At 47.5% G+C, this 20867-nt stretch overlaps 1 protein-coding gene across 2 annotated transcripts in view; it reads right to left on the reverse strand.

Annotated features, from left to right (window-relative positions):
• The window catches only part of LOC149336393 (neprilysin-1-like), a 49003-nt gene extending 28751 nt beyond the window's left edge, over window positions 1-20252 (reverse strand). For both annotated transcript variants that reach the window (XM_089552861.1, XM_089552860.1), the window contains exons 1-5: window positions 20004-20252; window positions 13258-13395; window positions 11263-11442; window positions 9799-9967; window positions 5426-5521 (exon numbers count right to left, since the gene is read on the reverse strand). In XM_089552861.1, coding sequence (XP_089408987.1) covers window positions 5426-5521; window positions 9799-9967; window positions 11263-11442; window positions 13258-13395; window positions 20004-20222 — 802 coding nt within the window. In that variant the 5' untranslated portion in view covers window positions 20223-20252. The remainder of the gene's footprint in view (window positions 1-5425; window positions 5522-9798; window positions 9968-11262; window positions 11443-13257; window positions 13396-20003) is intronic.
• Between the last annotated feature and the right edge of the window lie 615 nt (window positions 20253-20867).

The following is a 20867-nucleotide window of genomic DNA, read 5'->3' on the forward strand; positions in this document are numbered from 1 at the left end:
CAATAACGACATTCACACAAATCATGTGCGCAACAATGTTGAAACTGTGTGCGTCCACCTTACTTGAAACTGCAACGGATGCAAGACAGACAAAATTTTACCATTCAAAATCATACTGTGCCAAGGTATTGCTGCAATCTTGCCATTACAATCAAAAGGACTCATCAGCACGTGCAAACATGAGAATTTTTTTCTTCACAGACATTTTGACACTACACTTAGTTCACTATATATGCAACTTCCATTTATTTACACGATGGACATGAATATTCACATGCACGCCAGTCTTAGCACGAGTGCCATGCGTATGTAATTGTTGATATGCATCCCGTCACATATTGTGTATTTGCACATACAAATACTCATGAAAACTCAACATGTGCTCAGCAATTACTGCAGCTTAAATGGTCAAGCACACAGAACACGTCAAAGTTATGGTATGGTATAGAATACGAGGTTTAATGTCCGAAGGCAACATGGGTTGTGAGGAACGCCATAGTGCAGCGCTACGGATTAATTTTGACCACATGGGGCTCTCTATCGAGCACTGATGTCACTCGGTACACAGGTGCCTAGCATTTCGCCTCCATTGACTGGCGGCTGCCGCAAATGGGATCGAACCCGTCCTTGGGATCAGCAGTCGAGCACCCTAACCACTTAGCCATCACGGCGGGGCGACGGCTGACCACATTATGCGCAACCAAAAGTCCAGGTCTCTGCTTCATGTCTTACATGTTGCCTAGGTATCGTCTACTTTTACTACATTTGCAATCTAAAAATTAACGATAGACAACTTCCCTACTCCATCTAAATTACTATAATTGTCCCATGCCCTTCTTGGTTTGCTACACACTTGAGCTTATAATTTTTGGCCAGTTTTACCAAGGTGTCATACAAGTGTAACAGCTGCCACAGTATGAACCGTGGATTCTAAGAGAAAAAAGAACTCCCAAATTTTGCACTACTTTGAACAAAAATATTCAGCCAATATATGCTCAACAGGCATACACCAATAACATTTCTACCGCAAAACCAGGCACACACCGTACCGAGGGCCAGTAATAGAAGATCACTGGCCGCCGTGGTGCCTCAGAGGTTATGGTGCTTGGCTGTTGACCCGAAAGACGTGGGTTCGATCCCGGCTGCAGCGGCCGCATTTCGATGGAGGCGAAATTCTATAGACCCCTACAAAAATTTTATTACTCACCCCTTGTCGTGCTAATATGCAGGTACCAATTATTTCTGTAACATACCTTTTATCATTTCTGCAATACCCGCTACTAGGTCTTCAAGAAAATAATAAACTGAAATGTAGCAAAGAGCTGATGGTTGTCTTTTCATAGTACATTCTTCACAGCAGCTCTGCTTCTGAAAGGAACACCTCATTCCTAGTGAACTCAACTAGTTTTCTTCCATTTTAATCAACATGAGGTCAGAGTACTCCAGTAACACTCTGATTCCTAATATGCTACACAAAGGTCTGCCACAAATATGTCATGAACTGCAACTCCTCTCTTTAATGGAGTCGAGAAACCAAATTTTTGGATGCACATTTCTCTTTACAGTGATGCACTAGACAATGCTGTACACAAGCTACCATGTGGATCTTAACTTTGTCAGCTAAATAATTTACATTTTTTTTTCTCGTGTCATTTGGTTTCGGTTTTTAACAGCCGAATGACTGCTCTGAGGTCAGATACACGTTCAGGTCACATGAGGCCTGCAAAAAGAGATATAATCCTTGCCTGTTCACTTTATGTGACTCCAACTCTTAGACAGGTTTGTGTACGAGTTGATGCAAATAAAAACGAACAAAGCTGCAACAATACTGCAGTCATCAAATGCCTCACATGACCTGAACGCATCCCTGACATCACAGTCGTCGTTCGGTTGTTTAAGCTAAAGCAGTGTGAGAGAAAAAATGCAATTATATATATATTGCCTCTTGTTGTCACAATGCATGCAGCTGTCTAATCTTTCTAAAGTACTGCGCATCATTCTAACCGAAAGAAACAACTAAAATTTTGTTGTCTCTACTCCTTTAATACCTACTGGGCCTTGACAATATAAAAAGCACCTAAACATATCAGCGAACTGAGCTGCCAACCTTCAAAAATGTATCCACAAGCTCTTTTCACATTGTGCTTTTAAATATGTTGCCTCATACTCGTGACATACATATGTTCTGACTGTGCACATTACAAAAACAGTAATTCAGGAACCAGCAGACCCACCCATTCAGCAGCATGGCAAGCGAAGAATTAAAATTAGAATGCAGCTAGAAAGAAAAGGCACACAGCTTATTCAGACCTTCTAATTTGAACACTTCAAACTTATGTGGCCAACTGTAAATGTTTCCTTACTGAAATCCCACACCCCTTTAGACATTTGCCATAAACCAGAGAAAAATTTGTCAAAATGCTTCCCTCTAAAAGGAATAACCAAATATAAGTAGACAAGCCATGTTTACATTTCATGCATTTTTAGCTCTTCACTGTATGCAGAGAAGCATATCACATGCATGGCATGTTGATGTTTGGTTTATGCTGCTTCTTCACTTTATATTGAAAGGTCATGGCAACTCTTCTTTTTGTGTGTGTGTCCATTGCCCCACAGAGCTGCCATCTATGGAGCAAGCTTATTTGCATTTAAAGGTCGCCTGCCTATAGTCACTGCTGAGTCCACACAAAACAAACTTTCCCCTCAAAACTGGCAACGTGCAGTAAAAGCAGGCGTGCAATTAATGTGACACCTCATACACTTCGTAATGATGCAGTGGCCTACATAAGGCCAAGCCAGCATGCTATTCATGTATGCACACAAATTATATTCACTTATACAATGCTAATGTCAAAAAGAAACCATTCTAGCTACAAATGCTAGCACAAAGTTAATGCAGCGCATTACGGCATGCATGGCATCCAACGTCCCTGTACAACATACTTTTACTAATAAGGCTATAACAGTGCACCTGCACAAGGATGAAGGAAGATGAGACAAGACACAGCAGCTTCCTTATGCAGGTGTGCTGTTTTCGCCTTATTATGTCATACCAACTTGCCCATCAGTCTAACTGCTGCAACAGAAAAAACAGCTGTGAAATTTGGAATCCATTCATGGCGTCTAGAAATTGAAGCTCAGAAAGTGCAAGAAACTGATAATCCGGAGTGTTTACGTTTTTCTCTGTGTTAAGTTTTACTTACCATGCAATAACCCAACATCGTTTCCAAACAAACTCAAGGGCCACACTGGCTACGCAGATGCTGAAAGCCTAAGTCAAGCCTCCCACTTCATCACAAACCACTACAGGAATGACAGAGCAAGCAAAACAAGTTTCGGCCTTGGCTAGCTTTATTCCAATGCTGGACGTTACAAGAAATACACCAAGAACCACATGTTCTACTTAATGAGTATAAAAACACTTCACCAAATAGATAAAAGAAAAGCAGCTTTCTAGATATTCAAAGGTTCGGTGGTGTGACCATACTACGACATTCGCTAAACGCCTATCAGTGAAGAAAGCGGCGTACGGATCATAGTTCATGTCTCTGCGCAACATGGGTGTCAACGCGAAGTAATCCATTACAGCTTGGCTAGCTGGTGGGTAGACACTGCAGGCATATTAAACATTAAGACAGAAGATGTGTTGTCCTTTCAAAGGCTAGCGTAGTAAGTCCAGTCCGCCTTCCTTCCGTATTTTAATTTTTTTTTAGCATAGCTTGTCGCCGGTGGGCACACATGCAGGTATCAGTACGTACAGGTCAGAATCAGTTACGCGCAACACAAGGAAACATAATTTTCGACACTCATCCAATGCTTCAAACCATTGCCTCCTTCTAGAGGAGGCAATGTTCAAACACGAGATACAATACCGAAAGGTGCCGAAGAGAACTGAAGTGACCTCAAATTCAGTCAAGCACCGCCTTGCAAAACGTCTCTAGGGGCTTCCGATATCATACCACGGCTGGAACAGGTCGCACTGCAAACTTGCATAATAAAGACCACACTAGGGCACTGGGGCACAAGTCCGGACGTTAGCGTGGTCAATATTACTCGCCATTGCACTAACCTTTCATGACTTTCACGCTACTCCACACGTCAATGCACCGCGCGGTTGTTGTTGTCCTCTAAATAATGGCGCGTACCCACTGCGGGGGATTGCCCAAGACCACGACCGGCTTTATTACTCGTAAAGCCGGTCGTGCCCAAGACACAGGCGGCAACGGTAAACAGCCATCGCAGCCATGTCAACAAACCACCGTGGCGTTGGTCACCGTGGCAACCGTGGAGACGCCAGCGACCTAGAAACTATGGCTAGGGACGTTTCAAAAATTTGCGACGCCATTTTTACCCAATTTTGCAACAAAAAGTACCCAGAAATGTACCTAAACAAACGCCATTTTGAAATGACGTCATTAAAAGTCACGTGACATGAGGATCGTCTTCCTCCATTTAGCCTTACGCCGCCTGCTTCACGCGTGCAGTGAGAGAAGGCGATAGCAATCCGTAACCAGCGCGATGCGGCGGGAATCGGAACAAATTTTCTCGTTCTCTTCTCAGTAAACATTCCCCATCCATGCTGGCAGCTCGCATTATGACGTAAGCAACTGCTCCCCATAAGTGGCGCCACATGGCGATGAGAATACGAACCGAGTCGTCCAAAGTGGTCCCATTGCGAAAAGAAGAATGTGACAGGTATCCGAATAAAGGGGCGATGGCTCCGCTACCTCTACAGCTAGATAAAACACGCCCCCCCCCCCCTCCCACCTTCCGCATCCACCTGATGGTCGATAGCAATGTTCACCGGACGGAACTGCAGAAAAAGCTTCCTTAATTGACTTCTTTCAGTACCTGTGCTTCTGTCTAGTGAGTATGGCCAAAGTCATATAGTTTCCCTGCTCTCAAAGAGCTCTCAAGGGCGTGGAAGTCAGAGCATTCGTATGCATTCCAAACAGGCGTTGAACACTTTTGAGCACTTAACAGCACTCGTAACAGTGCAACCAACACATTAAAGCGCACATTGGAGCTGATTAAAGTCTCCTCTCTGCTTCGGAAGTGTCACGATTTTCTCCATACATGACATTTACATCACGCAGCCAAAAGTTATACACTGACTAAAATATGTTTGAGCCATGCTCTGGAACTTAAGCTTACCTACCGTAAGCATTTTAATGAATTCGGAGACACAATTTACTGTACGGGTCCAAGGAAATGTCGCTGTCAGCATTTCGTCGCGGAGGAGGCAATAAGTCTGACAGGTCATCTATTTCTCTGGTTTCACTGCCCTCGAAGCATTACTTATTGAAGTATAGTCTTGGGGTTTAATTGCGGAAATGTTGAACAAGAAAAGCTATTGCTTGAAACGCGGAGTTCGCCTGGGACGACATCTATTTTAGGGTTCCCATGAAGAATTTGCTCAGCTCACCTGACGTGACATGCGGCTGTGTTTTGAGGCCCATGTCTTGAATTCTTCCAGTGATGAGTAGGCCGGTCTTCATATGCCGGTTTAAAGCATTGATAACTGAAAAGACAAGAATACTATACAAGATAAAAACCTTCACGGGTCTACCAAGTGTACTACCAGCCAGCATGTCTTCCTTGAGACCTTGCATAAGATGGCGTGGCTTCGTGGGCGACCTCATGTTCGTGTTTATATAACAGGTTGAAAATCAGATTTGGTTGTGGCTGCTTTTGCTCGGTTGGCCTTGTTGTTTCGTCGGGCACTCTCCCTATCGTCAAGTTTGAGGTGTTTCAAATAAATTATTTATTATTGGCCATAGAATCGATGTTCGGAATTAGCTCGTCGGCCAGCCTGAAAATGCTCATCAGTGCGTCTAAACGGATCTGACAAATATGGCTAAACATTAGATCTACACAGGAGGCTGTGGAGCACTGGGAACGTTGGGCTCTTAGTACAAAGTGCCGCCTCCTCTGGATGTCGCGTTTGTCAAGACAACTGTAGTTTACACTGAAGCTATACACAATTTTGTAGCGTGAGCTACATTGGCCACAGTCTCGCCGTTTCGCGTGCTCCCTCCGTCGACCGTACTGCGCATGCGCGATGAGCGAGTGACGTCACTACGCATAGCTGGCGCGACTCGCTGCTGCCGCCGGCGCAGAGCCACGTGACGTCACTGCTCACGCTACGTATATCCTGGCATAGCAGAGCTAAGCCACTGCCAACTTTTTACACAAGTTTTAGTAAACTGAAGTACTAACTGACGCTATGTTAGACCCATTAAGCAACATTACCAGTGGAACGCCGCCAGGATGTTTGACACCCGGGACTACAAAACTATAAAGCATCCACTATTTGTCTGAAAAACCTACATGTGTACTAGTAGGGTGCAACTCGCCGACTCAATCACACGCGGTCGGTCGGTCGGTCGGTCGGTCGGTCGGTCGGTCGGTTTATGGGGTTCAACGTCCCAAAGCGACTCAGGCTATGAGAGACGCCGTAGTGGAGGGCTCCGGAAATTTCGACCACCTGGGGTTCTTCAACGTGCACTGACATCGCACAGTACACGGGCCTTTAGAATTTCTTCTCCAAAGAAATTCAACCGCCGCGGCCGGGATCGAACCCGCGTGTTTCGGGTCAGCAGCCGAGCACTATAACCACTGAGCCACCGCGGCAGTAGTGCCACAGATGCGCAGCGCGGCAAACAAGTTAAAGAACCAAGTTAGTCGAAATTTCCGGAGCCCTTCACTACGGCGTCCCTCATAGCTTATGGCGCTTTGGGACGTTAAACACGTATCAACCAAACCGTTATGTACGTACCCTGCGCACTGAATAACAGCATGTGAACGTTTTGCTCGAGCGCTGCAGAACGTACTCGCCTCGTGGTTAATGCTCGTCTATATTTTCGCATTCTTTTATATTAGTAAGGCTGTGAAAAAGCTTTTAACACGATAGCGTTAGGGGCCCCGTGTCGCAGAAAAGCCGGTGTCGGCGGCGTTGACCGTGAGCGAAAAATCACGGAAGTATTAATAAATAAAATTCTTTGGGGTCGCAGCTTGGATTAGTCTACAAGGTTTTAACTGATCTAGTGTATTGACTGCCAGGACGTGCAGGCTTCCATCGGAACGGAAATGCGGCTACCATATTCGCCGGATGCCTTTGCAAGTTTCTAAGCACACAGCCGTAAACTTTTATATACTGCTTCAACCAGTTGCTTTCCCACACTCGTGCTCCTGCGCCATGATGTAAAGCACGCGTGAAAGCCCCGGCCATATTTTAATTTTTACTTCCACTGCTCATCTGCATCCTTGCGACCGAAGGCTAGCACTCCACGGTCGCGTGTGTTGCCTCACAACCCGCATATCTCTTACTCTAGGGTTAAGCTTCAAAAAGCAACAAATTATTGGTTTGGTCTATTGCGGTTTAACGTCCCCAAGTGACTCAGGCTATGAGGGACGCCGTAGTGAAGGGCTCCGGAAATTTCGACCACCTGGGGTTCTTTAACGTGCATTGACATCGCACAGTACAGAGAGAGAGAAAGAGAAAAACATTATTATAACAGGAATTCGGGGCACGCCCCAGGGTCCCCGCACGACCCCACTGCACTCAAGTGTTCCTAAGGTCCTAAGGTCCTAAGGTCCATAACACTGGCAGCATGGCCGGTGGCGATGGTCTGCACGGCCGGGTCCTCCGAGCGCAGCAGGGTCTCCCAGTCCAGTACACGGGCCTCTAGAATTTCGCCTCCATTGAAAAAAAAAATGGCCTGGCTTAGCTTATGGTTAAGCCTAGGATGCGAAGCATACCGCCGGCGGAGGCTGCGCGTCCGCAAGCGAGCGCACGAGTTGAGCCTCAGCTTTCACAGCTGTTGTGACGTCAGCGCCCCTAGCGGAAGGAGCGGGAGTTAGGCCGCCGGTGGAGGCTGCGCGTCCGCAAGCGAGCGCACGAGTTGAGCCCCAGCTTTCACAGCTGTTGTGACGTCATATCACGTGGTGCGCCGATGTAGGTCAAGTGGTAGCTACGCGGCCGCGCGCAGCGCAGCAAGGAAGAGCTCGGTTGTGCGGCTAGTATGCTTCGCATAAAATTGGTAAATTCGTTTTTAAGGAAAGGAAATGGCGCAGTATCTGTCTCACATATCTCGGCGGACACCTGAACCGCGCCTTAAGGGAAGGAAGGAAGGTGGCAGTGAAAGGAGAAAGAGATGCCGTAGTGGAGGTCTCCGGAAAAATTTCGACCACCTGGGGATATTTAACGTGCACTGACATCGCACAGCACACGGGCGCCTCTTGCGTTTCGCCTCCATCGAAACGCGGCCGCCGCGGTCGGGTTCGAACCCGGGTACTCCGGCTCGGTAGACGAGCGCCTCCATCGTAACAAATGAATGACGGTCACCATGTGTCCACGCGATATTCGCCGACAGCTGTTAATGCGATATATTGTGACTGAGAATATGAGTGCGACCTCTTACCTGTTTAGTTCTGTGGCGCTCTTTTCAGTATCCCACACTCAGTCGTTTACGCGGCAGCGTATAAAGCTCGTTCGGTCGAAAAGTCGTCGGCGTCGTAGTTGTAGTTGCCGACATTGCTCGACAGAAAAAAAAATCGTATCATGCTAACCGTTTGCCGCAGAATGTTCCAGATGGGGTAATACCATTCAGCCTTTCGAGCAGCATAAACTAACTTAAGTTAGAGAGCTTGTGGCAGGAATTCCAACCAGCGACCTATAATCGGACCCGCCGCGGTGGCTCAGTGGTAAGGCGCTCGTCTACTGAGCCGGAGTGCCCGGGTTCGAACCCGACCGCGGCGGCCGCGTTTCGATGGAGGCGAAACGCAAGAGGCGCCCGTGTGCTGTGCGATGTCAGTGCACATTAAAGGTCCCCAGGTGGTCGAAATTATTCCGGAGACCTCCACTACGGCACCTCTTTCTCCCTTTCTTATTTCACTCCTCCCGTCCCTTAAGGCGCGGTTCAGGTGTCCGCCGATATATGTGAGACAGATACTGCGCCATTTCCTTTCCCCAAAAACCAATTTACGACCTATAATCTGGGCTGCTGGTGTCCACCGAGATGTGTGAGACAGTAATTTAACTTCCTTTCCTGAAATCCAATTCTCGTTTCCTTAATTACGGCACCTCTTTCTCTGTCTCTCTTGTTTCACTCCCACCTACCTCCCTTTACTTACGGCAGGGTTCGGGTGTCTACCGAGATGTGAGAAAAATTAATTTCCTCTCCTCAAATATGCGTTGCGTTCAAAGCTGTTTCCAACGGGCAAGGCATTGGGCTGAACGGGTGGTGGCGTTCCGTGGACTCCTTCGCAGCGCTGCAACGCGCTGTAGCGTCTTCCAATTTTTGTTTAGAAATTAGAAAACGCGATACCTCTTACAAGCCCTCTTTTGTAAAACAAATTTCGAAAATTTTAAAGCGCCGTTAATAATTATTAGTGGCCGCCGCGGTGGCTCAGTGGTTACAGTGCTCGGCTGCTGACCCGAAAGACACGGGTTTGATCCCGGCCGCGGTGGTTGAATTTCTACGGAGGAGAAATTCTAGAGGCCCGTGTATTGTACGATGTCAGTGCACGTTAAGGAACCCCAGGTGGTCGAAATTTCCAGAGCCCTTCACTACGGCGTCTCTCATAGCCTGAGTCGCTTTGGGACATTAAATACCATAAACCAAACCAAACGAATAATTATTAGCACGTACTGCCTTTGCCGGCTCCCATCGACATAAATTCCGCATGACCTTATTTCACCACGCCATGTAAGTGAAACCATACGATCCAAAGTGCACGTGCTGAAAGTGAAGCGGAGTTTGCATGCATGGCAGTTGAAGATGTCGCTTTACTTACGTTCGTTCTCGTAGTTCATTATCTCGTTGGTGAGGTGTTTTGCACGGTTATCATCAACACCATACGTATTCAGCATGGATGTATAGAAAGCCATGGCTTTGCGGACGGATTTTGTCAGCAGCTGATGACGATGTCGGTGCCATGCTTGTTCATAGGGGCTGAATCGGAGCTACGCGCAAGAAGAATAAGAAGCAAATTTCATCGTAAAACAGAGGTTTCGCGATAGACCCCACGTCCAGAGTCTCACTTCCATACATTTTAGACCAAGACTAACCAGCAGGCAAAATTTGAGGTCAGACAGGCCATACAAATCCACAGGCAAGGAGAGGTTTGCTGTTGCAGATTTAAAAATTTTTTACATAATATCGGCAAATGACGTGTTCCCGAAAAAGAGAACAATTCAAGCGTTCACTCGTAGTGAATATTTCGGTGCAATCACTTGATAAAAAAGAAATTGCACACCAGGAGGAAAGCTTATTCAACACACGTCGAACTCGGCGGAAACTGGCGGAAAGGCGAGGAAACTGTTAGGCCAGAACGTCGGAGTGGTGTTTACGGGGTTGACAGTGTTTGCAACGTTCAGAGAGCTTCAGCCCGACAAACACTATCAGCGGTGCTTTCATGGTGCCGCATTTACGAAGTTGAGGAAGTAACAGTGCTGCATTGTTGGTCGGCTCGTCATGTTCAAAGCGGTTATACCCCAGTCATGATCGCCAGCATGCATTTCATCACGTCTAACCAGAGATCAGGTGCACGAATTTTCGCGTGGGTGAATACAATCCCCGCTGCCTTTCACGCAGCTGTTATTCACCGCCCTTTCCATGTGCTCCTTTTGCAGCTCTGATTAGAGCATCTGGTAATGGAGTCTCGATCCCAGTCTGAGAGACCTGTTTTAGACCCGCCAGCTTTACCAGTAGCTGTCACCGTTTCCTACTCCTTAAGAGATTCCTTCTGGAATCTTCATGAGATGTCTTCAACAAGCACGTCCTCGTTGCTTTCTAGAATTCATGTGTACCTCTCTTTTATTACCCGATTAACGACCCAACTTGCTTGGAATCCGTCCCCAACGTTCCGCTTTCTGAACCTCGCCCTCAAACGTCGACGATGACACCCGTTTGCCAGCCCCTTTAACCTTCCAGAGCCTAGTTATTCCTCGTCTCAGTTCAAGCGCGCTGAATCTGGGGACGTCGGCGATGGCTTATCACAACCCCGTTAGAACCGGCCGGTTGGTATTTTGCGCTGCCATGTCTCTCAATCCAATCATGAACGAGCTGAGCCAGACTAAAGTTGTTTTCCTTCATTACTGTCCCCAGCGCCCCCGGAAACTTCGCTTAAGAAACACTCGGGTTGTTCCTATGACTCCCTGGCTTTGGGCGCAAGGCGAGACACCTGCAGCAACTGCAGAAGCCGGCATGAGACTAAAAGAGGAAAGTTGACCTAAATCGAAAAAGGCTCCCCACGAACCTCCATAGTCCGTTTGCCTTCGATGAACTGGCGTTCGAGGAGATTTATGGCGACGACAGCCGGTACACCGAGGTCTAACGAGCACCGCACCGCCGTGTCCACGGGGTCGACAGCACGGGCCGCAGTCAGGTTGGCCAGGTCAAGGTGCAGTGAGATGAGCCATGCCTTCAAGTAGCCCACCTGTAATTGCTCCGCGTTTCAGCCAGGTGCGAATGTGGACACGCGTGAGGTAAAAATACCTTGCAAATAAAGCATCCTAGCATTGATGGTCACGGTCCACATTGAGTAAAGCTGGCTTTGCGGCAGCAAGAAAGTACGAGAGCTTTGGAATACAGTCGCCTGCGCCATGCTACTTCCGATGATTTCGACCTGTGACACGCCACCTGGAACTGGCCTTTGACATCGTCAGAAAGTCACGAATGGTGCTGAAAACTCTGCCATCAGAAATGCCCTCATTCATGAGCTTAAACACTGACTCTGACCTGAAAAAAATTATGGCCTGCAAATTTCCCTTGAAGACGCTTTGAAAGAGCACCCTGAATAGCGGTCATAAATTGATTTCCTGTCCTGTCTAACGAGCTTAGACTAAGGCTTTATTTGGTAGCAGAAAAGCTCATCAGCACCACAAACAGCAATCACGCTTTCATGAATTTCTTACGGCATCAGTTCTTCATTTGTAAGGAATTTATTCAAAGAACGAAGCTCCAAATACCCCGCTCTCTTTGTAGGCCCACACTCTACTGTGCTTGCATGTGCCGCAACTATAGCGTGTATGTTATATGCAGACATGTCTTAACCTGCCCAGTTAAGCTAAGCTATAACACGGAAAACAAATCCTAGGGTAGACAACTTGAACATCCCTAATAAGCTAATTAAGGAAAAAGGATGGAAAAGTAGTATAGGCGAGCCACCTCCCGCTGCGACTCATTCGGAAGAGCACCGCCTGCTCTCGAACAAGTTTCGAAATTTCTCTGAAAAATTCACACAATTTTGCTGGTATTTGTTTAAAAAACGCTTAACTGAAATAATTGATTTAACTTGAAATTCTTTTTCGTCAGTTTTCTGTTATTATGTAGTTTTTATGCAACACAGTTTGTACTAACACTCGAAGTCTGAAAGTTCTCTTTGCATGTCATGTTTTCAAAGCTATATTCTTAATTTTTTTGTCTCGCCGAATGTTATCTACCAGTAGCCAACAGCCACAGAAACCAAGGGGCACAGGGGATTTTTTTTTAAAGTTATTTATTTTGTGGTGTTGATCAATTTAGAATATTACTGAATATGCTATCGTTTAAAGGTAACTGACTAGAAAAGCAGAAGAAAAAACAACCACATGCCGCCGGTGGGATCCGAACCCACGACCTCCGAATTACGCGTCCGGTGCCGACGCGTAATTCGGAGGTCGTGGGTTCGGATCCCACCGGCGGCATGTGGTTGTTTTTTCTTCTGCTTTTCTAGTCAGTTATCTTTAAACGATAGCATATTCAGTAATATTCTAAATTGATCAACACCACAAAATAAATAACTTTAAAAAAAAAATCCCCTGTGCCCCTTGGTTTCTGTGGCTGTTGGCTACTGTCATATTTATAACGAGCCCCTCATTCCCTTCCCTTGTTTGCTTAGTTATCTACCAGTGTTATTTAGATCTTGTACTGCGCTTACGTTATTTTGTATAAGTCTGCCGTTTCTGAATTTGCTTTTACATATTTTGTGTACTTGGACCCGAACTAGCCGTTGGCTACGTGTCCAAAAAGTGTTTTGTATTCTTCGTAAAATAAATTCGAAATAAAATTGAATTGAATTGAAATACCAGTACACAACCGTCTTTGCCCCTCCGTCTCCATCTAAATGTGGAACCCATGGCCGGGATCGAACCCACGACCTGTACGCTCATCATAAAAACGGTTTATACTGGCTACCTTCAAGTTATGCCTAAGTCCGCGTGGTCATAACAAAAGCGCATGAAACTCTGTTCCCGTTCCCCCGGGCGCCCACCTCGTTGCTCTTAGATGACGCCAGGGTCATGCAGGCCTTGAATAGCCCTGCGGCCTTCTGCCAGGCGCTCTGGCCACTGAGCGGAACCTTGGCGGCTTCGATGGACGAGATTATGGTACTTGTTATGAGCGATGCGACCTGCGCAGAGAAAAAGCATATGTAAATGTTGCTTTGGCACATGGAAACGGAATTGAGATATGCTATACTAATACTTTGATTTAGGCTAGTTGGTATACATAGTTGATCATTGTTGATTCAATAATACGTTCGTGTAACGAGAATGTAACAAGAGCCTCAAATATACAGACCGCTGCATCGCTCAGTGCGCCTCGTAAAATGTTTTTCGAGGCTAAACCAACGGCTTGTCGGCGCTCAAATTTCGCACATATGCTGCACTCGGCGGTACATTTTGTTTTATACTATGCTCGGGTCACACACTTGCCTGATTCGGTGAAAATAATCGGAAACTCTAGTTTGGTGCGATGATGCCGGACTAGAAAAGACGCTTGCGCAACAGATTTACTGGCAGCGCCAGCTCTCGTCGTTCGCGAAATGACGAAAGCAGAAGAACGCGAGAACGCGAACAACGCTCCTAAACCCCATCGGGGCCGAGAGATGACGCTTCCAGTACAGCTGTTGTTTGAGCATGGTGGCAATTGCCACCACCCCGTTTTAAAGGGGGCGCTCCTATCTATCCATCCATCCATACATCCATTGTGAAAGTGTCTCTTGCAGTTCACCGTCGCTGCAGACGATGCGGTCTTCCAATTAATGATCATCCAATCAGGCAAGTACCCGTCCCAAATGTAGTACAAAACAAAAATAATCGCCAAATGCCACCTGTGTGTTAAAGTACAGCGCGAACAAGCCAGCCGATAGCCGATAGGCGTTTTAAGCATGAAATGTTTTTTGCTCCTATCCTCGACTATCCCCGCCGAACAAATCTCGAAACAACAGGGGAGTTCACACTGGAGGTAGCGCCAAAAATTAAAGCTCGAACTGAGCCGAATTTCCGCCAGGAATGTGTTCATTTCGGAGTAAAAAATTCAGGGGGCCCTATGGCTCTCTGAAGTGCTGCAAGGCGAAAGCCTTTCCTGGCGCACTGTTTGGCATTGATTTCTTTAATTTTTCTTTTTTAAGTTTTTGTGGCTATTATTTATTTTTGTTTTTTGCTAATTTTTTATTTATTTCTTTATTTTTATTCTTTTCTTTTTAATTTCTAAAATATTTATTTTGTTTTCTTTGTTTTTTTTTACTTTTTATTTTTCCTAAGAGAGAGGGTAATGAAAAAATGAAAACTGTATTTGAGGAAAGGAAATTACGCTGTAACTGTCTCACCCACGGTGTTTCTTCCACCGTGGTCGAGGATAGGAGCAAAAAAATGGCTGAGGCTTAGCTTAGGTTAAGCCTAGTCAGATGCGAAGCATATTGTCGCCGAGTTGCATATCGAGCACGCCGCTTGGCTAGACGTTCTTCACGCTCTTCATCAGTCTCTGTAGCACGCCGCAACTTTTGCTTCTCATTTTAACGAGCGGCCCTGTCTCCAGGAGGCATCTCTATCCCGTGTACGCTAGGGTGCCTCGATGCGCGCGCGCCCCCTCTAGGGTGGAGTCACCCTTTGGGAGGGCGAGTGCCGCCTCGCCGGCCGTGACAGTCCATCGGCGGCCATTTTCATGCCCTTTCTCGCGGCGGCGCGGCGGCCGTAACACGTGCGTTCGCTTTGTCGCCTTTTCTCTTGGTGCTGACCGGGCGCGCATCGAAAAATGCCGGGTTGTTGTGTGCCGCAGTGCACCAACCACTCCAGAAATGGATGGAGAATATTTCAGTTCCCGAGGGACCCCAAGAGAAGGCTGCTTTTGACAGTAAATACTAAGCGCGACAAGTGGCAGCAGACAAACAGATCGTGCATTTGCAGCATGAGTAAAACTTTCCTTCGTACGCCATAGGATTCGCATGTGCGTGCCGTTGAGGTACGCAATTTATTTTTATTGAGAGAAAATGTGGAAGGTCTGAACAGGGAAATGTAAATATTATCGCTCTGAAATTAAGTGCCGCTGAGGATTAGCAACTTGGTGCACAGGGATTGTGTGGCGAATTTGGGAGCAAATTAGATTGCTCACAGAACAAGTATCACTGCCCGGAAAGTTCGGCACCTTCTAAGAAAACAAAAATGCCCGCATTCACTCGACGAGATGGACTGCAAAAAAAGAAAAAAAAAGGCGTTGTTCGAGTATTTTCCTTTGAATGAGACTTTCTCGCTGAAAAAAGTTTGAGGCCTGTTTTTGGTGCGCCTGCTCTTCTGACTCACTGACTGCATTTGAACTTGAAACAATGAACATGAAATCTCTTCACAATGGCGCGAACAATTCTCCTTCATAGTAAAATAAAGGAAAAGTGCAGTCCATTTCGATTATGGGGGCACTTAAGCAATCCTTGTGATGTGTAAATGCGAGAGCGTTACTTGTCTCTGAATGTAGGGTTGCGGGGAAATGCTACTGCAATGTTTAGTGCGGCTACGTAATTTTTGTGAGGCTCTGAAAGTTGCTGATTATGAGGTCGCGACAAAGCGAGACGACCATGCTCTGCCGCCTACGGCCACGCTTTGCTGTCTCGCGTGATGATGTGGACGCGAGTGATTGAACTTCAGATGGTGAAGACGGCATAGCACCGCAACCTCGCTCTCCGAAAACTGAAGGCCAGCTGATGTTGGCCGAGGGGATTTTCCTTTTAATGCACTCGGTAGCTGCAGGAATATTCCCCTGTCTGCTCGCTCCTTCCTTCACCATGCCGACAGGTTTAAACTTGTGCATTGTCACCCCCGCGGTGACAATACACTCGTCATAACCCCCCCCCCCTGGGTTAATTGCAGCGAGGGAGCCCTGCCGCGCATTCCTGCCGCGGTGACGGCGGGCTTTTCGCACAACGAGCCAAGGAATGCGAGAGCTGCTCTCGCATTAAAACGTTTAGTGACAGCCGTAACAGTCTGCCGACTGCAGCTCACATCGGTGATGCCACCTGCCTGATTTCATTGCTCGATATGATATGCGCGGAAAGGCGCTTATAGTACACATGGCATAATTGTGCCCCTGAGCTTGTTACAAATAAAATTAGTTGTACTCTCCTAAACATTTTATAACAGCTAAGAAAAAGTGAATTTGTTCGATTAGTCATCCATGCGAAAATAAAGCTTCACTTTTTCAGTGCATCTGCATAGGCTTTTTTTGGTACCTGCTATCACTTATTGGAGCGTTCTTAATTATTTACAATTGAGTGATTGAATGCAATCTACCTGCTTACGATATTGCTGTTATTATTTATTTTAATCCTGCAGTTAGGTTCCTAGTGCGCTCTATGAACTATTTCCAATTCAGCACCGGAGTCGTCGTGTGCGAGGAGAAACGACCGTCCAAATCTTAAAATATTTGGACAGTTGTCCCTTACAAGCCTATTCTGTTGCCACTTCATTAGAAAAGGCGCGAAACGCAGTTGTGTTTTCTTTTGGTCGCGAAGACAAGCGCGCTTTTGCAGCGGGAAGTGCACAAAGCCTGTTGGAGCACGCCCCGCGCCTTTGAAGTGGGCATGGCAATGGCGGCCGCCGTAGCAGACGACGCAGTTGTCTTCACCCTCAACGGAGCGCACGCGCATCGAGGCACCCTAGTGTACGCCTAGCAGAAGCAGGCGCACCCCCTTGTATACCGCCGCTCCAGCATCACGTGTTCACTACAGCGCACCTAGCGGCAGAAGCAGGAAACACATTGGTCGCGACGCCTCGCGCGACGGCGCGAGCTGGGGCCCCGTTTCTCCTATGTCGTTACGTCACGCATCACGTGGTCCTCCTTGGTCTCGACGCCTCGCGCGACGGCGCGAGCTGGGCCCCCGTTTCTCATCTGCTGTGACGTCACGCACCACGTGGTATGACATGGAGGTCACGAAAGGTCAATGGTAACGACACCGCCGCGCTCGAGGAGCTGGGTTGGGCTATTTTAGTATGCTTCGCATAAAAACATTTCACTTACCTCGGTGGACACCCGTCAAAAGCGTGACACCTCTGCTGAAAGCCTTCTGTCAACAACGATGAGGCAATAAAGGCTTTCGCCTTAAAAATTAAACATTCCTTGGGGCTCAAGCTTGATTCGAACCAATGTCGGCCCGGAGAGAGTTGCTTGCTTGCCTGACTTCTCAGACCCTTCAGTTTTATAGCTCACTCAGTGGTGCCACGGTGTTTTCAGAAACCATAGGTGAAAACTAAAACGCGATATCGAATCGTATCTACGGACTTTTTATCCCCCACCCAAACGAAATGCCACGTCTAGGCAGCACTGCTGTAATCTGTGGCACGAACCGCGACCCTTTATTTTTCTTACCACAGAAACTTGCTTTGGGCTAGCTGGCTCATTTTGATGTGAAGGGGGAGCAAAAAAATCACGTACGTAGACACAGAACTAGACAGGGACGGTGTCTTCGTCCGCGTTTTTTTTTTCACCCCCTTCGCGTTATTGCTCTTTCTTCTACAGTCTTACCATAGCATTTGTCACGTTTAGGGAGCCCATTATAACTAGTGGCACGGATGGGGAGATATTGTTCATAAGTATTTTCTGGGTCCCAACGTCCCAACATAGTTCGTGTCACGTTTTAGGCGAGTCAGATTAAAGAACTGAACGATAGCAAGGACTTTTAGCGTATGCATCGTGGGACCTCCTCAAATCTAAACTGCCTGTGCAGCCCTGTCTTCTCTCTGTAAGCTTAATGTCCAGCTTCAGTGTCCGTGGTGCAGCATTCGCCACTTCGTGGCGAGCAAAAAATGTCAACATTAGTGGTGTCAGAGGGCTCTGGTTGTGTTAAGGTAATCTATTCGCATATACACATTTCCAAGCCAAGAAGTCATCCTAATGCATAGAAGGTGCCGACACAAGGTGCTGGAAAAAGGTAAAAAGACGTACAATAGCCGTTGTGCAAAGCTGGAAGCAGCTAAAAAAAAAAAATCTCCCGGACTTTTCGTTCATTCCTGGCACGAAAAGACGACAGCGACAGCTGTTCTGCTCCCGCTCCTGTCTCCCTCCGAAAGCGCGCCTGTTCCCAGCCACACCTACATCCTCAGAGGTCGAAGTCTTCCTGCCATTCCTTTCGAGGGACTAAGTGTTTGCCCCTTATTTCACTCCTCTTTCAAGAGCCCGCAGCACTCATACAAATCCAGAGTGAGTCGGAGAGCAACGCACTATCGGCAGGAGTAAAAGTATTCCCTTACTAGGAGCTTCCCCTACCTAAAAAGAGAGCAGGGCATTGAACTTCACGGGCTAAATTTTGAAGAGCTTCTGTAAAAAAAAATGGCTGAGGCTTAGCTAAGGTTAAGCCTAGTCAGATGCGAAGCATATTGATGGCTAGGCTTGGTCGTCGCTCAAATCAGCCCTGCTTCTAGGCGGCATCCCAACACCTGGCCGCCTCGTAAGTGCCCGGAGAGCGAGGCAAGCTCAGCTTTATACCGCTGCTGTAGCGTCACGTGGTCAGCTGCAGCGCCTCTGATGTGGAGCCTCCACCGCCGCGGCCGACCGCGCGAGCCGGCAGCCCATCACTCCTCTGTTGTGACGTCATGTTGTCACGTGGTCAGCCGCCGCGCCTCTGATGTGGAGCCTCCACCGCCGCGGCCGACCGCGCGAGCCGGCAGCCCATCTCTCCTCTGCTGTGACGTCATGTTGTTGCGTGGTGTCACGTGGTCATGGTAGCTCCACCGCCGCGCTCGACGGGCTGTAGTGTAGCTCTAGTAATATGCTTCGCATAAAAACTGGCAGTGGCTTAGCTCGGCTATGCCACGTAGCGGAGGCGAGCGCAACGACGAGGAAAGCGGTGTGACGTCATGCCAGATGGCACGGCGAGCACGCGGCGTCCGCCAGCTGCGGCGGTTGCTAGACAACGGCTCAAGGTCGGCCTCTGTGCCTCCTCGGAGCACCGCCACAGCGAAATCGCAAGTTCGTGGCCAATGTAGCTTTCGCTACAAAAGCTGCTAGAGAGAGTAATGCAGTCGGCCGGTTTACTCCGGCTATGAGACCTCCGGGTTTAACTCATAGGCCACACGACCAAATATGCACCCATTTTAGAGAGCAAATCCGTCCCAATCTCACATGTCGCTTATCGCTCAGACCAACCTCTGAAATAATATCTTAAAAGCCGGTGACCGTGGAAGTTTTCAGTTGCTACGTTCTTCGAAGGCGATGCCGTGCTGACTTAATTCCAACTGCTTATCATGGTTGTTATTTCAGCCTGCGACTTCATGTTCTTAACTGTCCTGCATAACTCTCAATGTATTTCTCCTGTTTAGTTTAAAATAGTATTATATAGTTCGCCGCTTTTCTCCTATTCACTCTTTTATTGTTTCCCTCCCAAAGTGCGCCACGAAATTTGTTCTTGTTCCTGGGTACTATCAACAAGCACTAATTAATATTTGGTCCTTCATAGCCTGAGTCGCTTTGGGGCGTTAAACCCTCATAAACCAGTTGATAATCGTTATTCAAGCCCATGTGAGGCTTTGGCATATTAGGAACATTACTTTGTTATCATTTATTGCCGAATAAATTTAATATAAGTATTATTGTTATTGTCATGACTGCTATTCCACTTCACAGAGATCCCTCAAACGGCGAAAGCGGCAACATAAAACATAAGAGTTCTAAAGTAAAGGTAAACAGTGCGCAGCCGGGCGGCAATTTTCACTGAGGACGAGCTGCTCTCTGTTCACTGCCAGGGGAGCTTACCTCGGTTAGGGGACCCTCCGGGTGACCCTGGTAGTTGCCGCACACGAACTCGTACAAGTCGTGACACGGGTCAGCGGAGAAGTTCATGTGTTGCATCAGCCAGTGGCTTAGCGAGCGGCAATCGCTCGTATTGCAGGGGATGTCCTTCCTAACGGTAGGCGTGGTTCCGGAGGTCACCAGGTCATTCCATGCAGGAGGGACAGCTATCGGATGAACCATCGGCTCGGTTTTCTTGGAACTCGGCGACGGTGTTGTCTGTGTAAAGAAAAAGACGAAAAATGCGCTTTCGATTTCAAGGGCCATTGGGGATAAGAAAGTCAAGCCCATTTCGCGGCAGCGGTAGATCATAAGCACCTATAGTGGAATACAACTCAAGAACACAGTGGCCTCACACATCCTCTCAAAGGAAGCCCTCCAGCCAATGGCATGGACCAGTTATCATGACTTCGCGGTTAATCCCCTAATCGCAGGTTACTGGCAAGTGCCTCCATGAAAAGGGATTAACCACGACATCATAAAAAAAAATTCGCTGTGGCTTAGCTTGGTTAAGCCCGGTAATTGCGAAAGCAATATCCGTACCTACGCCATGGTTCAGCTAGTAGTGTAGCTGGTGGTGGTGCTTGTGGTTAAACTTGTGGTGATGCATCAGTTATACAATCCAATCCATTCCAATCCAATCCATTGTAATGACGCCGCGGTGGCTCAGTGGCTATGGTGCTCGGCTGCTGGCCCGAAAGACGCGGGTTCGATCCCGGCCGCGGCGGCTGAATTTCTTTGGAGGAGAAATTCGAGGCTCGTGTACTGTGCGATGTCAGTGCCCGTCAAAGAACCCCAGGTGGTCGAAATTTCCGGAGCCCTCCACTA

Source organism: Amblyomma mixtum, chromosome 7 (assembly GCF_055824585.1).
Source record: "Amblyomma mixtum isolate Tamu chromosome 7, ASM5582458v1, whole genome shotgun sequence".
NCBI lineage: Eukaryota > Metazoa > Arthropoda > Arachnida > Ixodida > Ixodidae > Amblyomma > Amblyomma mixtum.